The following is a 16,191-nucleotide window of genomic DNA, read 5'->3' on the forward strand; positions in this document are numbered from 1 at the left end:
CAGGTTGCACACGGAGGCCAGTTTTCTCCCAGTGCAATCTCATTTCCTTACTGGACAGGGGGGTATTTTCAGTGCAATGACTGTGCCTGCAGTGGGTGCTGATCATCCCCCAGTATTGAGCAAGGTCCTTCGCTGTGTTGGAGGGGAGGGAGGGTGAAGAGTTATCTGCATTGTGTTTGACACCCACAATCATTTCGTAATGTTGGCATCTATGCTGGACACACACATACCCCATGGCAACGCCACCCAGTGTCCCAAAATGTGAATGGCCAGCAGCCACATGACTCCACAACGCTTACGTACATTGTTGAGGTGCTTCCACTCTTCTGCCCACTCGCGGTCAGTCAGTCTGTGATCAATGACTTCCTCTGGCCGGGAACCATGCATGGCTGAAAGACAATCATAGCACAGCCTGAGTGTCACACATCTGACGTCACCAACAAGGCCCCTTGTGCAAATGCAGTGTGACCCAAGGGGAGTTACCCTGGGAAGGCAATAACTCAAATGAAATCCAGCCTTTGAGTTGATGCACTAGGGGCTCATTTTCAAGCACTTAAGACTTACAAAGTTCCATAGGTTACTATGGAACTTGTAAGTCTAAATATTTTGAAAATATGCCTTGTGAAATGGCCAAAAAAGACATCTGTCCTATGCGTGTTTTATGAAGGCAGGGATTTCTGGCTCTGTGGAAGATCGTTACACGTGATTAACTATTGGACCAATGAGGAACTAGGAAGTGTGAGGAGCTGTAACATACATAGTAACATAGTAGATGACGGCAGAAAAAGACCTGCATGATCCATCCAGTCTGCCCAACAAGATAAACTCATATGTGCTACTTTTTGTGTATACCTGACCTTGACTTGTACCTGTTCTTTTCAGGGCACAGACCGTGTAAGTCTGCCCAGCACTATCCCCGCCTCCCACCACCAGCTCTGCCGCCCAATCTCGGCTAAGCTCCTTTGGATCCATTCCTTCTGAACAGGATTCCTTTATGTTTGTCCCATGCGTGTTTGAATTCCATTACTGTTTTCATTTCCACCACCTCCCGCGAGAGGGCATTCCAAGCATCCACTACTCTCTCCGTGAAAAAATACTTCCTAACATTTTTCTTGAGTCTGCCCCCCCTTCAATCTCATTTCATGTCCTCTAGTTCTACCGCCTTCCCATCTACGGAAAAGGTTCGTTTGCGGATTAATTCCTTTCAAATATTTGAACGTCTGTATCACATCACCCCTGTTTCTCCTTTCCTCCAGGGTATACATGTTTAGTTCAGCAAGTCTCTCCTCTTCTGTTAAGCAATAGAAAGTAAAAACAGAAGAAGCTAGAAAGAGCTATGATAGTAAGTTAGTCGGTTCTGCTTCTTTTAATACAAGGAAGCTTTTTGCTCTTGTGAATAATCTATTTCCTCTGCTTTATCTGGTATTGATCAGTGTGTAAAACCATCAGCACAAGATCCGGCTGACTTCTTTTTTCTAATAAGGTACTTCAAATTCGTTCAGAGTTGGCACAGAATAAGCCTGACTTAAAACAATTATCATCTAGGAACATGAATCATTCTGTTGGGACCATTCCTGTGGACCAGGTTTGGGAATCATTTCCTCCCATTACAACTAGTGATTTTTGTTCTCTGTTTTCAAAATCTTCTCATTCTTTTAGTTCTTTAGACAAATGTCCCATGTCATCATTATCATCTATTTCACCAGATGACACTTAATGTCAGCAAGTGCAAAGTGATGTATGTGGGAAAGAGGAACCCGAATTATAGCTACATCATGCAAAATTCCACATTAGGAGTCACGAACCAAGAAAGGAATCTGGGTGTCGTCGTTGATGATACGTTGAAACCTTCTGCTCAATGTGCTGCTGCGGCTAAGAAAGCAAATAGAATGTTAGGTATTATTAGGAAAGGAATGGAAACCAAAAATGAGGACGTTATAATGCCTTTGTATCGCTCCATGGTGCGACCGCACCTCGAATATTGTGTTCAATTCTGGTCACTGCATCTCAAAAAAGATATAGTGGAATTAGAAAAGGTGCAGAAAAGGGCGACGAAAATGATAAAGGGGATGGGATGACTTCCCTATGAGGAAAGGCTAAAGCGTCTAGGGCTCTTCAGTTTGGAGAAAAGGCGGCTGAGGGAGATATGATAGAGGTCTATAAAATAATGAGTAGAGTTGAACGGGTAGATGTGAAGCGTCTGTTCACACTTTCCAAAAATACTAGGACTAGGGGGCATGCGATGAAGCTACAATGTAGTCAATTTAAAACGAATCGGAGAATATATTTCTTCACTCAACGTGTAATTAAACTCTGGAATTCGTTGCCGGAGAATGTTGTAAAGGCGGTTAGCTTAGAAGAGTTTTAAAAAGGTTTGGACGGCTTCCTAAAGGAAAAGTCCACAGACCGTTATTAAATGGACTTGGGGAAAATCCACTATTTCTGGGGTAAGCAGTATAAAATGTTTAGTACTTTTTTGGGATCTTGCCGGGTATCTGTGACCTGGATTGGCCACTGTTGGAAACAGGATGCTGGGCTTGATGGACCTTCGGTCTGTCCCAGTATGGCAATACTTATGTGCTTATGTACTTAGGATTCTGAATGGAATCTTGCTTCTCTTTCGGGTTCTACATGGAATGTTGCTATACTTTGAAATTCTGCATGGAATCTTGTTATTCTTTAGAATTCTAGAATCTTGCTACTCTTTGGGGTTCTACATGGAATGTTGCTACTCTTTGGGTTTCTGCCAGGTATTTGTGACCTGGATTGGCCACCGTTGGAAACAGGATGCTGGGCTTGATGGACCTTTGGTCTGTCCCATTGTGGCAATACGTATGTACTTATGTAAGAATTTTTGTCCAATCGTAGTTATGTAGTGTGGCAAAATGATCACCTATCTTATGTTTTGGTCTCCAGGTTGCGGGGTGCCTCAGGGTTCCCCACTTTCCCCGATTCTTTTTAACTTTTTTATGTCCACACTTGGTAAAATAGAATTAGGTCTGGGATAGTTTTTATTATTATTACTGATTTTTTTTTCTTAATATCTGTCCCAAACGTCATGATTTGATTAAGAAGATTCAAGATTGGGCACAGGATAATAAATTAAAGTTAAATTATAGCTGTTTGAGGGAAGGGATAATTGGCTGGGGGGGGGGAATAAAAGAGGTAGGGGGATCGGGAGGGGTAAAAAAAGGGAGAAAAAAATTCATGGAAATGAGGGCATCCCCATTCAAGGATGCCTGAGAGTCAATGTTTGTTTTAACTCCATAGAGGGGTAATGGTTTCAAATGTTTTTCATTTTTGTACCATAGTTTGCCGATGCACTTGTTTTCATGTATCAATAAAGATATTTAAAAAAAAAAAAAAAAAAAGTTAAATTCTAGCAAACCCAAAGTATTATGGTTTTGTAATTCAGGAGTGGACATACCTTCATCTCTTCTGTTATTCAATGATAAAGTTTTTCCAGTAGAATCAGAATCAAAGGTTCTGGCCGTAGTGATTGATTCTTCTTTGTCTTACGGTCCCTTATGTGAATCAATTATGGTGGAAGACTTTTGTTTAACTACGGCAGTTACAATTAAGTAGACCATTGTTTAATCAACAGGGCTCCTGCGCTGATGGTTCAAATGATGATTATGGCTCGATTAGACTATTGTAACATTCTATTTTTGCGTCTATGTTCTAAATATACCAAAAAGTTACAACTTACTCAGAACATTGATGTGAAAGCAGTTTTTAAACTGAATAAATACAGTAGCATTTCTGAATTGATTTGTAAACTGCATTGGCTTCCCGTGAATGAACGAATTATATTTTAGTCGGCCAGTCTGTTTTTTTTGTGATTTCATATGGTCTCACATCTGATTTACTGGTTAACATGGTTTCTGTATCTTTATTCGGGCTGTCATCTAGGTTTTCTAAAATAGCTAATGCCATTTTTTTTTAGTTAAGGGGGTGTTGTTATGGAATTCTTTTCCACCTAATTAGAATGGAAGGACCCCCTCCGAAGGGACACCACCTTGTAAGTGGTGGAGGGGCTTCCGTGTTTCAATGACTCAGAGGGCTATGCTGAAGGGTTACCCATATCAGACGGGCCTCTGAGGAGAAACCAGACAAAGAGTGTTCCAAACTAGGGAGAGTGGAAAGATGGCGACCTGAAGCTCGTACGCTCAACGGCCCAGCTGTCCTCTGAAGTTTTGTCTTTCTTTACTTGAAATTTCCTCTTCGCACCTGCAGTTACCTTAACTGAGAGATGATTAATATCGAGATTGTTGTTTTCCTAGAGTTCCGGGTATGACTCCTAAAGTTTTTTTTTTCCTCTGAAATGATTCCTCTTAGTATATTTATTCAAAAGGAGTGAAGCCTGTGAAACTGGGATTACCTTAATCAGTGGGAATTGGATTAGAGACTCAAGTGTTTGTTTTGTTAAATAATTTCTGGTTTTAAAAGGGGGGAAAATGAAATCAGGTGTATTGTTTCCACTAATATTGGACAATAAGTATGTTTCCAATGAAATTAATTGACTATACACCGTTTTGGGTTTGAAGAAGCCAACCAGACGATCAATGTGGAATAATGATTCAGATAAATAATAACTGGGGATAATCAGGTTAATACCACGTTTTCTTGGTTTACTGTTGTTTAATTGATCTCCTTGTCTTGTTTCACTCTCCCTATTTATTTTGTGGTCTAAGAGAGAGAAAGATTGTATATAATCAGACTCAAGAAAAATGTCAGGAAGTATTTTTTCACGGAGAGGGTGGTGGATGCTTGGAATGCCCTCCCGCAGGAGGTGGTGGAGAGGAAAACGGTAACGGAATTCAAACATGCGTGGGATAAACGTAAAGGAATCCTGCTCAGAAGGAAGGAATTCCCAGAAGCTTAGCCGGTGGTGGGAGGCAGGGCTGGTGGTTGGGAGGTGGGGATAGTGCTGGGCAGACTTATACGGTCTGTGCCAGAGCCGGTGGTGGGAGGCGGCGCAGGTGGTTGGGGGGCAGGGATAGTGCTGGGCAGGGGCGTATCTGAACTGCGGTGGTAGGGGGGGGCCAGGGCCAGAGTGAGGGGGCACATTATAGCCCCCCCCCCGCCGCCGCCGCCATTGCCGATCCCCCTCCCCCCAGCCGCTGCCATTGCCAATCTCCTCCCGCCGTTGCTGTCGCCTACCTTCGCTGGCGGGGGACCCCAACCCCCGCCAGCCGAGGTCCGCGTCCTCCTGCCGCTGCCGGCTGCCTTTAAAAGAATTCCGTCAGCTGGTGGGGGACCCCCAACCCCCGCCAGCCGAGGTCCGCGTCCTCCTGCCGCTGCCGGCTGCCTTTAAAAGAATTCCGTCAGCTGGTGGGGGACCCCCAACCCCCGCCAGCCAAGCCGAGGTCCTTTCATTTCTGTACGTGCAGGACGTCAGACTCAAAAGAAACTTTCGGCGCCAGCTTCAGTGGAAGAAATGAAAGGACCTCGGCTTGGCTGGCGGGGGTTGGGGGTCCCCCGCCAGCTGACGGAATTCTTTTAAAGGCAGCCGGCAGCGGCAGGAGGACGCGGACCTCGGCTGGCGGGGGTTGGGGTCCCCCGCCAGCGAAGGTAGGCGACAGCAACGGAGGGGGAGGGTTGGCAGCGGTAGGGGTGTCCAGGGTGAAATCTGCGGGGGCCCAGGCCCTTGAGGCCCCACGCAGATACGCCCCTGGTGCTGGGCAGACTTACACGGTCTGTGCCCTGAAAAAGACAGGTACAAATCAAGGTAAGGTATACACAAAAAGTAGCACATATGTGTTTATCTTATTGGGCAGACTGGATGGACCGTACAGGTCTTTTTCTGCCGTCATCTACTATGTTACTATGTAATCTATTTATTTAGTTTAGATTGTTTTCTTCTAATAAGTACATAAGTACATAAGTAGTGCCATACTGGGAAAGACCAAAGGTCCATCTAGCCCAGCATCCTGTCACCGACAGTGGCCAATCCAGGTCAAGGGCACCTGGCACGCTCCCCAAACGTAAAAACATTCCAGACAAGTTATACCTAAAAATGCGGAATTTTTCCAAGTCCATTTAATAGCGGTCTATGGACTTGTCCTTTAGGAATCTATCTAACCCCTTTTTAAACTCCGTCAAGCTAACCGCCCGTACCACGTTCTCCGGCAACGAATTCCAGAGTCTAATTACACGTTGGGTGAAGAAAAATTTTCTCCGATTCGTTTTAAATTTACCACACTGTAGCTTCAACTCATGCCCTCTAGTCCTAGTATTTTTGGATAGCGTGAACAGTCGCTTCACATCCACCCGATCCATTCCACTCATTATTTTATACACCTCTATCATATCTCCCCTCAGCCGTCTCTTCTCCAAGCTGAAAAGCCCTAGCCTTCTCAGCCTCTCTTCATAGGAAAGTCGTCCCATCCCCACTATCATTTTCGTCGCCCTTCGCTGTACCTTTCCAATTCTACTATATCTTTTTTGAGATACGGAGACCAGTACTGAACACAATACTCCAGGTGCGGTCGCACCATGGAGCGATACAACGGCATTATAACATCCGCACACCTGGACTCCATACCCTTCCTAATAACACCCAACATTCTATTCGCTTTCCTAGCCGTCTCTGTATTATTGTTTGCAGGTGACCCTTGTAAAATGAAAAATTATAAATAAATGATTAAAAGAAAAGAATGGAAGGACATTTTCTTATGTTTAGAAAGAAGTTAAAGACCTATTTCCTGAAGATTTGACCGTTAGGTAGTTTGATTTTAATATACGATGATTTTTCTTTCTGATGTTTTATGGTGATGTATTGTTATACTATGAGGGGCACTTTCGATATGAAACCTAAGTCCAAAATTCAAGTGGGGAATATTAGGAATATAGCCATTTTTGAAACAGAAAAATGCCTGTTTTTTTTTTTTTTTTTTAAAATGGCTATTTGCTAGATGTTTTTGTGCTTTGTGCGTTTATCTTTTTGGTCCATTAAAAAAAGAAATCCAAATGAAAAACGCACAAAATCAAGCCGTTGGGATGTAGGAGGAGCCAACATTCTTAGTAGACTGGCCATACAGACATCTTAGCAGAGCAGTGGGGCTCCCCTAGGGGGCGCTGCAGTGGACTTCACACATAATAGGTCCCAGGTACACATCTCACCGTTGCCCCCTGATATTATACAATGAGCCTTCCAAAACCCACCGGAAACCTACTATACCCAACCGCAGATGTCAACTATATGTGGGTACAGTAGGTTTTCAGTGAGTTTTGGGGGGCTCACACTTTCCACCCCAAGTGTAACAGTTAGGGTGGTTTATGATCCTGGGTCCCCTTATCTACAGTACACAGCATTGACCACTAGGCTACTTCAGGGACTGGCCATAACATCTGAGGCTTTCATACAGGCTGGTATGTACTGTTTCTTATACATCTTTGGGGGTGGGAGGAGTACACTGGGGGAGTAAGGGGGGGGTCATGGTCATCTGGTCATTTAGGACACTTATTTTGTGGCTTATTCATTCTAAAAACAGGTCTAGCTCAAAATGACTTAGTTTTAATCCTGGATATTTTTGTTTTCTTCCATTATGACTGAAAAACGTCCAGGTCTTAGGAATGCTCAAACCCTGCCCTTAACACACCCCTGAAACACCCTCTTCAGATTTGGACGCACTGAAGGTGAGCAACATAGAAAAACATCTGGAAAATGGGTTTTCAAAATACGTTTTCCGAGAGAGAAACTTCCGAATGCTGCTTTATGCCACTTTTTAGACATTTTTCTCTTTTGAAAATGAGCCTCTATGTATTTTAATTGTCATTGCAAGCTTCTGGCTTAGTTCTTTGTAAATCGCACTGAACCCTGAAAGGGGAGTTTAGCAGTAAACAAGAATACATTTGACATGGATATTGATAGTTTTAAATATCGGACGGTAAAATTATAGAATACTGCTTAGCACCCAACTAGTCCTTACCCGTGAATCTGTAGCATATATATATACTAGTAAAAAAAGTCTGTTTCTCATTGAAATGAAACGGGCACTAGCAAGGTAATGACCTTCTGCCATTAATGTTCTTCCCCCTCCCCCCCTCGTCTCAGGACCCCCCCTGTCGTCGCAGCACCCTCCTCCCCCACTCTCTCTCGTCTCAGGACCCCCCCCTCTCCTCCGATGTCCGCGGCCCCCCCTTCTCCCATTTCCGCCGGCCAGCGCCTCCCTCCCACTGTCTCTGTGGCCTCCGAGAGCAAGGAGGATGTGTGTGGGTGCCCCAGCCCTTCATACCTGGCAGCTGCTGTTTAAAAAGTTTTACCTCTCCTGCTCGTCCGGCAACACTGAAGTGCAGCAAGTACAGATGCCGCTGTTCCTCTGGTCCCGCCCTCATGTCCTGTTTGCAGAAGGGCGGGACCACAGGAACTGCAGAAACAGAAGCGAAACCACAGAGTTCCCTCGAGGGCGGGGCAGTGATCTGGAGTGCGATTACGAACCCTACACAGCTTCACTGCCACGCTGCCACGGAGTCAGCTTCAGAACGTTGGAGGTGCAAATTATTATATATATATATAAGTGCTATTACGCTATAATCTACATGTGCACTCAGTGGGTAAATGTAGAGAACAAGTGCACAGAACGAGGGGCAGTGTTCGTGTTTGGCTGCCAGTCTTATGTCGGGCACCCTGGCATCCTGTCTACATTAATGTGCACATTCTGAAGATCCCCTGGAGATCCTCTCCATCTCCTGTAGTCATCAGCTATGAGACGGCTTCCACGCTAGTGCAGAGTAGAGGATTTAAGCAGTGTGAGGAGGGACCAGCATTTTTACCCACTGTTGAAAGGGAAAAAAAAATCTGCAGTAGCTCCTGAAACTAGAGCCGACTGCACCAGTGCTCACCAGCCTGGCGGTGTCGTTCCCGTAGCTCTCTGGGGTCAGGGTGCCGGTAGGCGTCCCGGAAGTGGTGTGCGACTGCCATATCTTCCAGGCGGTAATGCTGTGGTAGAGGGGGAGTGGGGTGAGGAAGCCCATTGGGCTGATGGTTCAGCCCGCTGCTGGGACTGTAGCGCTGGGCCGGACTCACGGTGCACGGCCGCTTGCTGAGGTGTTCGGGGTGTAGTGGGTCTCGATCCAACCCGTTCTCTTTGGTCCTGTTTTAAGACAGTTGAGAAGTGAGACTTTAGTGCTCATGCAATGCACTGGTACAGAGTCCAAAAGAATGCAATGCCCTGTCCTGTCCCCTCGCCTCCCACCTTGCTCTTCCTGCCAGCGCCAGGGCCGGTCTTAGCAATTGTGGGTCCCTGTGCAGACCAGTTCAGTGGGGCCCCTGCCTGCCCCCCCCCCCACCACAAGCCATAATTTATTAGAGATTAAAAGGAGCTTTAGAGCTCTGGGAACTCCACCTCACTCTATACCTTGATGTAGGGTTACCATATTTTGTCCCCCCAAAAGGAGGACACTTGCCCCGCCCCACCTCACACCCACCACGCCCCCTTTCACACCCACCACGCCCCTTTCACACCCTTGCTCCGCCCTTGTCACATTTTCCCCTCCCCCCTGTCACACACCCCATCACTCTCCCTCCCCGTCACCCCCCCTCCCCTTACCTTACTACTGCCCTGGTGGTCTAGTGATCTCTTCGGGGCAGGAAAGAGCCCCCTCTTTCCTGGCCGGAGCGCTGCCCTGCATGTATCCTTCCTGTTCCTGATTTCGGCGCTGATTCAAAATGGCCGCCGAGAGTTGAAGTCTTGCAAGGCCACTTCAACTCTCGGCGGCCATTTTGAATCGGCGCCAAGATCAGGAACAGAAAGGATGCATGCAGGGCAGCCCTCTGGGCAGGAAAGAGGGGGCTCTTTCCTGTCCCAAAGGCGGAAGAGGTCACTAGACCACCAGGGCAGTAGTAAGGGGAGGGGAGGCTAGCAATCTGCCCGTTGACGTCCCGCCCACCAGCCTGCCCGTTTGTTCAGAAATCCGGACAAATGGGCAGATTGGCAAAACCCGCCCGGTTGCCCGGACATGTCCTCAAAAAGAGGACATGTCCGGGTAAATCCGGACATATGGTAACCCTACCTTGATGTGCATCCAGCACGTTTCAGTAGAGAGTGGCAGACAGTGGCAGTGATTTTCATATCCCGTCAGCTGCCGAGCCCAGAGCCTTCTCGCTGCTGCATCCTGCCCTTGTGGAAGCAGGAAGTGACATCAAAAGGGGGTGGGATGGAGGCTCTGGGCTCGGCAGCTGACGGGTTATGAAAATCGCTGCCACCGCCTTTATGTTCTCTGCTGAAACGTGAATACACATTAAGGTACAGAGCAAGAAGGTATTCCGAGACAGAAGGACAGACGTGCCAGAGATGCGGGGCCCCTAGGTGCGTGGGGCCCTGTGCGAACGCTCCTGTCGCCCCTGCCTAAGACCGGCCCTGGCCAGCTCTTTCCAGCAGTTTCTGTTACCTTCCCCCTCCCTCGAAGGTCTCTGGCACAGGCAGGAAAGTGCAAGAATAGCTTTCAGCGCTACCTGTCAGGTGTTCTCCGTTTGCCATTCTCGTTGCCCTCCATCAGAAGCTCTGAGGAGTCGATGGGGGAGGCGGCGTTGGCGTCCAGCAGCAGCTGCTCGTGTTGTGCCAGGTACTGCGCAGGCGTCTGCTTTGCCAGGCGGGCACAGTGCAGGAGCTCCCGCTGGAGCAGGGGGAGATTAGCCTGAGAATACGAACAGAACAGAGGGAAGAGGAGTCAAATGAGGAAGCCTTCCCCCTCCTCCTCCAGCGGCACCCTGTGGCCCATCTCACATCCAGGGCCACCGAGAGACTGAGCCGGGCCCGGGGCAGGGCTGCCACTGTCGACCCCCGGACCTCCATGTAGCCAGACTACAAACTTGGGAGTGGGGGATGGAGCCCAAAGTGGGGGGGGGGGGGGGGGCACATTTTTCCCCACCTCCCTGCCCCCTGTCGCAACTCCACATACCTTGACTGGCAGGGGTCCCCAAGCCCTGCCAGCAGAAGCCCTTCCTCCAGCACTGTTCTCCATTGCATTGCCTGCCCTGTGGATGCTTCCCCCTCCCCCCCCCCCCCACGGGCAGGCAATGCGGTGAAGAACAGTACTGGAGGAAGGGCTTCTGCTGGCGGGGCTTGGGGACTCCCACCAGCCAAACCAGAGGCCCTGAAGCCCTTTGTCTGCTCCTCCCCCCAGCCTCTAAGGAGGGCCAGGCGCTGGAGCTTTCTCTTTCCTGCTCCTGTCGGGACGCCATCACCCGGGTCCCGTCAGGAGCAGGAGAGAGACTGTGCCGGGCCCCCTTTGGAGATCAGGCTCAGGGGAGTCTTGCCCCCCCCTGCCCCCCTCTTGGCAGCCCTGCTCACACCCTGTATCAGATGCCCTCCAGCCCTCATCTGGGTACTTTAAAAGCTGATGGTTAGAAAAGGGAGGGAGGAAACCTTGTGAGCATTGTTACTCCAGTGTGAGTGTGGACTAGATAGCAGGGGGTCGATATTCAGCTGGCGGCAGTCAGGATTTTTTTGGGCTGCCACCAGTTTTATTCCTGGATAGTCAATCCCGGGCCTTGTTCAGACACTGGCACTGAATCCCCAGGCATACGTGTCTGGCTAAAACCTACGTGGTTAAGTGCAATATTCAGTCCTTAACTGTATAAGATGAATCAGATAAAGACAGGACCAGGTAAAAACACAGTCCTATTCCTACAGTTACCTTATGCAGTTACGTGTTGGATACCGACACTTAACCACATGAGGGTTATTTCCACCCCCAGACCGCTCACAAAACAGCCAGTTTTGGCTTAGGAGCTGGCTGGGAATTTTCAGCTGCCCTATGCGGTTAAGTTGCTTTATTTAACTTATATCCCACATTATCCCAATAGATCAGGTTCAATGTGGCTGACAACGTATTGTGATTAACAGTACAAAAAGTGATGCGGGATAGAATACATTAAGTAGTAATAACTAGATAAATGAGGATTGAGTATGGCCGGTTAGCCCCGGAAAAGCGATTGGCCATTTAAACGCTGCGGGGCTGACATTATGAGGCACATTACACAATCCTATGTAATATATACACGTGTCAATATTTATAACATTTTATGTACCCCCAGATCACTCTCGTAAGAACCTCCCCCCCCCCCCCACTCCAGGTCTCAGTGTAGGAGAGTAAAATGCCTGCACGTAACTGACTCATCCAGTCTACCCAGCGAGTCCTGAACCTGACCCCGAGGAGGGGGGCTTCCTGGGAAACCCCCTCAGATGTCCAGGGAAGATCCGCTGAGAAGACAGTGGGAGGGGGGGGGAGAGGCAAAGGCCAGTAAGCGGGACTCAAGTGATGGAGAGAGACCCCTTCCGCAGGTCAGATGCTGCAGGCAGCTTCACATTTCCGAAAATGAGCCCTGGCAGGCCTTCCTGCCTTTGGCCCTAATGGAAAACATCTGGACTGCTGTGTGGAAACAGCTGGAATCAGGAGGCCAAGGCATAACAGAAACGGCAAAATCTGCTGTTGGCCTCCTTTCAAAGAACACATGGGATGAGGTTCTGCACCTCAGCCCAATGAGGTACCAAAAGCTAGGACCGCAAAAGACACAACCTCATCAGCTGTACATACACAGGGGCCAACGGGAGACACGCATGCAGCACTGCAGTTACAAGGCCTAAAGCCATCCTCTGACATATGCACAGGCCAGTGGGAAACACATACATATGCACGGGTCAATGGGAGACACACATACAGCGCTGCACATCTGTCACAAGCCCTGACGCCATCACCTGCACATACGTGTGGGCCAACAGGAAACATGCATATGGCATTAAGCTGCAATCACAAGGCCTGAAGCCATCACCTGCACATACGCGTGGGCCAACAGGAAATATGCATATGGCATTACACTGCAGCGCTGCACATCTGTCACAAGCCCTGACGCCATCACCTGCACGTATGCGTGGGCCAACAGGAAACATGCATATGGCATTACACTGCAATCATAAGGCTTGAAGCCTTCACCTGCACGTAGTACACACAGGCCAAAGAGAGACACACGGGTCACAGGGAGATACACATACAGCAATGCACTGTGGCCACAAGGCCTGAAGCGTCTCTGCATGTCCCCTGTAGAACAGCCTAGTTTCTGTGCAGGAAATATTATGATTTCCAGCTTTTGTCCAACTGAATTACTTGCCAGAGCAGAGAGCACAAGGAGCCTGAAGCACCCCTGAGTAGATAGTCCAGAGCAGTCAGAGAGGACTCTTCCACCATCACACAGCCCCCTGGGCAGGATTACAGGGTCAGGTCACAAGAAACCACACCAACAACTTCCCTGATAAACAGAGGCAGCTGCAGCCGGGCCCCGAAGCAAGGGCTGCCAATAGATTAATTCACCAAAATACCAGTGCTCAGTGTCCCTGAAGGTTCAGAGGAGGCAGATCCAGCATGTGGAAAGAGAAACTGCTTAATGAATTACAGAGGGTTAACAGTTGGGTCATTGTAACACAAAGGGCTCTAACTTGTGTGTGTGTGTGCGTGCTTGGGTTTGTACTTATTTATTTTGGAAGGGGAGGAACTGGGTGTGGAGTATGTTTGGCACTTACTGACAGATGATCAAAAGCCCCGCGCTGTTCCAAACAGCACTTGAAAAAGAGCGCTGGAACAGTGCGGGGCATTACTGGACCTATGAGAGATAATTGCATGCAAATTTAAGCACGCAGTTCTCTCTCATCATGGGGTAGAAGTGCATGCGCTCAGGCACAATCCTCCCGCATTTTGACACGTCTGGGCTGCCAAAAGCCCAGATCTGTCAAACACAGGGGCTAGAGGTCCATGGGACCACCAGACCCCAATTACCCCCGCCCTGAGCCAGGAGAAACAGGGGCTGGAGGTCCGACGAACCTCCGGTCCCCCCGACCCCCCCCCCCCATCACAGGTTCAGGGGGGCTGGAGATCCGGTGGGTCTCCAACCCCTCAACATCCCTCAGCTGTTCCTGATGGCCCACTGAGTGAACGACAACCCCCCCCCCCCGACACAGGTTCAGGGGGGGCTGGAGATCTGAGGGGTCTCCAGCCCCCCTACCCCCCCCCCCCCAGTGTTCCTGAAATTTCCCTAGTGGCCCTTATATGGCATGAAGCCACACCCAGCGCATCCCAGGAAGCACTGGGCAGGGCTGGGTGCTGCCATTTTGCAGGCGGCACCAATGGAAGAGAAGGGAGACCACCTCCCTTCTCCAACAAGGTAGGGGGGTGGGGGGATTGACCACGGCCCACTGGGCCACCAGGGACATTTCAGGAATGCTGGGGGAGGACGTTAGGGGGGCTGGAGACCCCTCAGATCTCCAGCCCTCCCGAACCTGTGTCAGGGGGGTCGGGGGGGACCAGAGGTTCGCTGGACCTCCAGCCCCCTGTCGCTGGGGGGACTGTCAGATGGGTCGGTCAGCTTGGCTCGGGGTTCCTGCAGGGGCTGCTGCATTGGGGGGAATAGGCCCTCTAGCATGCAAATGCATGCTGGACAGGGCTCACCATTCCTCCCCAATGGTCTGCAAACCCTAACACCAGCTCCGAGCTGGCGTAGGGTTTCCCAAGGTCAGGTCGCTGATCATTGGGGATGAATATGTTGAGCCCTGTTTTGTATGCATTTGCATGCTAGTTGCATTCAGAGCCCGTGAGCGCATTGTTTCACGCACTCAGGGGCTCTGATCATGGAGCAGTAGCAAACGCAGGTGATAGTGTGGCGCTAACAGCCTCTAGTGTCTGCGTTTGCTTCTGATCATCGGCCCATGAATGTGCTAATGCACAGTTGGCACAAAACCACTTACTGCCTCTTAAATGGGAGGCGCTAAGTGGTTCTGTGTTGACTGCTGCATCGGTTCTGTGCACTCATGGACATTTTAATGTGGGATCTGTTTGGACAAGTTCCTGGAGGAAAAGTCCATAGTCTATTATTGAGACAGACATGAGGGAAGCCACTGTTTGTCTGTGGGATGAATAGCATGAATCTTGCTATTCTTTGGGTTTCTACATGGAATCTTGCTACTCTTTAGGATTCCAGAATCTTTCTATTCTTTCGGGTTGTACATGGAATGTTGCTAATCTTTGAGATTCCGCTTGGAATCTTGCTACTCTTTAGGATTCCAGAATCTTTTTATTCTTTCGGTTGTACATGGAATGTTGCTAATCTTTGAGATTCCGCTTGGAATCTTGCTACTCTTTAGGATTCCAGAATCTTTTTATTCTTTCGGTTGTACATGGAATGTTGCTAATCTTTGAAATTCCGATTGGAATCTTGTTACTCTTCAGGATTCCAGAATCTTGCTATTCTTTGGGGTTCTACATGGAATGTTGCTACTAAATGGGTTTCTGCCAGGTACTTACAACCTGGGCTAGATGGACCATTGGTCTGACCCACTATGGCTATTCTTATAATGCTGGGCAAACTCCCTAATAGTGGCCTCATTAGACTTGAACATGTTAATTCTTGCGTTAAAGTGTATTAACTGCAAGATCTAATGCACTTTAGTAAAAGGGCCCCTTAGTAATGAGACATGGAAGGGGGACCTGGACTGAGTAATGGTCTTGCACAAACCATTTTATTTCGTTATCATTTTACTTTTTTTTTTGGGGGGGGGGAAGGAGGTGAGTCTAGACTCCTAATTGTTTTCATTTTGTTATCATTTCATGTTTTTCAAGGGGGGAGGGAGAAGTGTTGCTATGTTTTTTGGAGGGAGGTTTCGTTTCATTTTTGGAAATAGCCCACGTTGTGAAAACTAAACTAAAAAAAAAAAAACCCTTGGCGTTTCAATAATTTCAGAAACAAGAAAAAGACATGGGGACCTGATATTCAAAACGATTTAAATGCCACTTAACTGGCGAGTGCCACTGAAAATGCCCGGTTAGTGCCCAAGTCGAAACTGGCTATTTTGGGGGTGTTCCGGGGACGGAGTTGGCATTTAGCAGGTTAAGCACCAATTTTCAGCACTTAACATGTTAGGATACTGTACAAATAGGACCATGCATAGTAACACAGTAGATGACGGCAGAGAAAGACCTGTACGGTCCATCCAGTCTGCCCAACAAGATAAACTTATTTACAGGGTATGTGATACTTTATATGTGTACCCGAGTTTGATTTGTCCTTGCCTTTCTCAGGGCACAGACCGTAAAAATCTGCCTAGCACTAGCCCCGCTCCTAACCACTAGCCCCGCCTCCCACCACCGGCTCTGCCCTTCCTAAATTTATAAAGTTCTTCGTAGCTGTTTTAAGTGCCA

The 16,191-nt window shown here is 48.4% G+C and overlaps 1 protein-coding gene across 3 annotated transcripts in view; it reads right to left on the bottom strand.

Moving 5' to 3' along the window:
• Nucleotides 1-16,191, bottom strand: part of LOC115470953 (protein CBFA2T3-like) — a 168,999-nt gene that overhangs the window by 19,411 nt on the left and 133,397 nt on the right. For all 3 annotated transcript variants that reach the window (XM_030204596.1, XM_030204597.1, XM_030204598.1), the window contains 3 exons: nt 10,460-10,641; nt 8,848-9,098; nt 304-389 (listed from right to left, as the gene is read on the bottom strand). In XM_030204596.1, the coding sequence (XP_030060456.1) occupies nt 304-389; nt 8,848-9,098; nt 10,460-10,641 (519 nt within the window). The remainder of the gene's footprint in view (nt 1-303; nt 390-8,847; nt 9,099-10,459; nt 10,642-16,191) is intronic.

This window comes from Microcaecilia unicolor, chromosome 5, assembly GCF_901765095.1.
Source record: "Microcaecilia unicolor chromosome 5, aMicUni1.1, whole genome shotgun sequence".
Classification (NCBI taxonomy): domain Eukaryota; kingdom Metazoa; phylum Chordata; class Amphibia; order Gymnophiona; family Siphonopidae; genus Microcaecilia; species Microcaecilia unicolor.